The 4,246-nt window shown below is 44.4% G+C and overlaps 1 protein-coding gene across 1 annotated transcript; it reads right to left on the reverse strand.

Moving 5' to 3' along the window:
* Window positions 1-602: 602 nt before the first annotated feature.
* LOC308460921 (olfactory receptor 10D3-like) lies at window positions 603-1,653 on the reverse strand (the record flags this gene model as incomplete). Its single annotated transcript, XM_080977455.1, has 2 exons — window positions 603-1,554; window positions 1,637-1,653. 2 exons carry the CDS (start codon window positions 1,651-1,653, stop codon window positions 603-605), a joined length of 969 nt encoding a protein of 322 aa, XP_080833581.1.
* Window positions 1,654-4,246: the final 2,593 nt, after the last annotated feature.

A 4,246-nucleotide genomic window follows, 5' to 3' on the forward strand; every position in this document is an offset into this window, starting at 1 on the left:
CTCTTGGGCTTGCTGCTCAGAAGGTCGGCAGTTCAAATCCCTGTGACAGAATGAGCTCCTGTTGCTCTTTCCCAGCTTCTGCCAACCTAGCAGTTCGAAAGCATGCCAGTGCAAGTAAATACATAGGTACTGCTGTGGCAGTAAGGTAAATGGAGTTTCCGTGTGCTCTGGTTTCCGTCACGGTGTCCAGTTACACCAGAAGCGGTTAAGTCATGCTGGCCACATGACCTGGAAAGCTATCAGTGGGCAAACGCTGGCTCCCTCAGCCTGAAAGCCAGACAAGCACTGCACCCAATAGTCACCTTTGACTGTACTTAACTGTCCAGAGGTCCTTTACCATTTACCTATTATCTATTCATATTGATTTTTTAAATTGTGTTTATATTGCTTCTTTTATCTCTTATATTTATTGCATTATAATTTAAATTCATAGGTCATACAATAAAATACAAGGTAAAAATAAATAAAAGAAGCAATAAAACTACAACTAAAAACAGTGCATCACAATGGCTACAAGAGGCAGTAAATTCATTAAGTGGTCTGTCAAGACCCTCAGCAATTTTTAAGTGGTCGGTGGTGGGGTGGAATTGGAAACTACTCAGCTAGTGGGTTGTAGTCTGAGTCACTCTCTTTGCCCCTGTCAGCTTAGTCAAAGCTGCTTTCACTTCTTTGTTCCGAAGCGTGTAAATGACTGGGTTGAGCATGGGTGTCACCACATTGCCAAAGATCTGCACAGGGGTCACCAAGATTTCACTTAGGGACGGCTGAGTATAGATCAAAGCACAGGGGCCAAAGAAGAGGGTGACCACAGTCAAATGTGAGGCACAGGTAGAGGCTGCCTTGCGCCGTCCTTCCCCAGAACTCATCCTCAGGACAGAGTAGACAATGCGAATGTAGGATGTAAGGATGAGGATGAAGCAGGTCATGGGCACAACACCAATGTTGGTGAAGCTCACCGTCTCGATGATGAGGGTGTCGGCACAAGCCAACTTGACGACGGGAAAGATGTCGCAGAAAAAGTAGTCCACTTCACTGGGCCCACAATAGGGTAGGGTGAAAGTCAAGGTCGTAAGGATGGTGGCATGGAAGGAGCTGGTGACCCATGTGCCAGCAGCCAAGATGACACATACCTTCCAGTTCATGATGATGAGATAGCGCAGTGGGTGACAGATGGCGACGTATCTGTCATAGGCCATGACGGTATAAAGGAGGCATTCTGTGCTCCCTAGGAAATGGTAGAAGAAGACCTGGCAAACACATCCGCCCAGCGGTATGACTCTGCTTTGCCCCCAAAGGTTGGCCAACATCTTTGGGGTGCTAACGGAAGAGAACCCAATGTCAAGGATGGAGAGGTTGAAAAGGAAGAAGTACATGGGGGTGTGAAGACGGGAGTCAGTCAGGACAGCGGTCATGATCAATAGGTTCCCCAGCAAAGTGCACAGGTAGAAGAGTAAGAAGACAGGGAAGAGGATGTTCTGGAGACCTTCTGTATGGGGGATACCAAGGAGGATGAAGTGGGTCACCACTGTGAGGTTTTCTCTATGGGACCTGTCCCTACAGAAGAAGAGAAGGGGGAATACCCCACAACAGAGAACAGATTAATAAGCATGGAGGCTGCAATCATAAAGCCACTTGCCAGGGATCAAGACCCATGGAGCAAACAAGTCTAGAATTGTCCTGTTGGTGAAACCACTGGCACATGTCAATGATAGCACAGGTGCTTAATTATTTGGATTTTCTCAGGTTCAGCTAGTAGCCGTTTGCATATTATTCAATAAATAAAGGACCAGCTTCTTCTTCCTACTTCTTACACAGCGGACAGGGTAACAACATGCTTATAATTTTAGTATAAAAAGAGTATGGCTTACTAGAACAACAGTATCTCCCTTTCCCCAAATGCAAAAAAAGAAGAAGAAAATGGTTCCTTTGATTCTAACGAGGCAAAATGAAGCTTATAAGAAAAGCTAAGCACATAAAATAAATACTACTGTATTTAGATTGCTTGTTTTGGGCAGGATTGTGCCCTAGACATTTTAACTGTCATTGCACAATTACATTGCACACTGCATTTTCAATCCCCTTTGTCTCTACTGCTGCCCATCTAGCGTAAGAGCTCCAGGCAGGGAGTGACAGAGTACTTAGTCTTCGGACCAAACTCAATTTAGGAGAACAGCCATAATATTAAAACTTAGCCTGTAGTTGGAGAGGACAATTCCTCTTCCATGTCTTCTGCCCTCTGTTCCCATCAGCTTGGCACACAACGAAAATTGCCATTTACTCTGTGAACCCAATTATCTACACCGGTGAAGAGAGACATACATTACGTTTTACGTTCTCTGGGCACAGCTCGAGGGTGACTCCGTTCCCAGACTACTCAAAGCTGCACCCAATTATAATTTCACACTGAAGCTTAATTTCAGTGCTCCTCCATAGCCTTCACTATCCTACTATCTCAGCAGTCCCATCTTTTAAATTGGTTTGAGTCCATCAGGACCCAGCTCCCTGCAGTGATGGTCCTTTGGGCTACCAGTCCAAGCTCATCCAGGGGGTGAACAATTAAACATGTTTTTTTAAAAAGCATTCCAGACAAGCATTGATTAGAGTAGACTCAAGGGGTTCTTCAATGTTCATGAGCTCATTGATCTCTCTCTCGATCTCTCTCTCCCTCCGCCCCCCCCACATTCTTGCTTCTTGCAGCAACTAGTTAGGCCTGATGCAATGATTGGGCTCCAGTGTGCATTTTATATATTTTCTCTCTCTTGGTAATTGTGAGGGGAAATAATTTCAAATGTTGCTTTTGAAATTAGATTTTAAGAACATTAGGATTTGCGTACTGTGCAGGGAAAGTTTAGAGTTTTAAAGCCTCTTCAATGACGGAGGTTTACAAAATTATGTGAGGCATGAAGAAAGTGGATAAAGGAAAGCCCCCCCCCCCCCATAAAACTAGAACTCATAGACATCGAATGAAGCTGAATGTTGAAAGATTCAGGACACATATGCCATAAGAATTTTAAGTTCTCAAATATAGAATAAACATTCATCAGTGCACACATATCTAAATATATGAACCATGTGTCTGAAATAGTATGGGAGAGCTAATCCTGAAGCCATTTTGACTTTCCTAATGAACTCAAATATTCTGCTGCAGTAAGGGAGGCCAATGGGGAAAGCCTTCCCATTGCCTTTTTGCTTGCAAATCCTGTCTTAAGGGTGTATTTGTGTATGAATAGGGTGAGCCTGTGACCTGGATTCAGGAACTAAAGGATTAACCATCACAAAAGAATGGCCAGGTAATGCAACCAGTGACCATTATCAGGTACCCTGGCAGACAGGATTTCTGCTGTAGACCGCCTCCTTCTGTGATGTGTGTATGATGTTTTGGGAGGTGGTCTTGGGCTACAGGGTGGGCAATTTAAAAAGTCTATATAAGGGCTTGCACACCATTGTTCAAGGTTCTACTCCCTCCTGCTTATGGTGAGTGGGGACCCTGTTGCAACAGTTTAATAAAGATCAGGCTTACTAGCTGCTTTGCTTAATATACTGTGGCTGGACTCTTGTTTTCTCCTACTGATAGGGAACCCACTTAAGGATTCTATATGGGCTCCAGAATACCACCATAAGGGAAAGGGAGCAGTTTTTCTTACAACACATAAAAGAAGCTTTCACTGGCAGACTTTGGACTGCGTGGCGCTAAAATTTGGCACCCCTTGCTTCTCACACTCTGTTCTACAGTGCTTTTTTGGTCACCCCTTGCAGCGCAGCACCCAGTGTGACTGCACCAGTCATGCCAATGTGTCTTATTGATTTCATAGGCTCTGAACGTAGACCAACTGTCAGGACGAAATACACTCAGAGTTGATTGTGGATTTCATGCTCCTTATTCAGCTCATAGTGGTGAGGAGGAATGAATGTTTCCCCAAAATATCTGCTTTATATACATTATTTACACAGTGGGCTGCATGTGATTGGCTAATTCCGGGATTCTCCTGTAGGCCAATCAGGTTGTGGATTCACTTCCACCTGGAGCTGGATTGGGTGGCTCCTGCGGACCAATCGTACTGCTGCATTGTTCTAGAACCAATCAGACTGCTGCATTCTGAATCCTATTGTTCTAGGACCAATCAGACCACTGCACTTTGGATCCTATTGTTCTAGGACCAATCAGACTGCTGCATTTTGGATCCTATTCAACTCAGTACGTAACAAAGGGGCTCCTTTGTGTGTATGTTTGTGGGTATGTTTGTGT

This window comes from Podarcis pityusensis (assembly GCF_964106645.2).
Source record: "Podarcis pityusensis genome assembly, chromosome: 13".
In the NCBI taxonomy this organism is placed as follows: domain Eukaryota; kingdom Metazoa; phylum Chordata; class Lepidosauria; order Squamata; family Lacertidae; genus Podarcis; species Podarcis pityusensis.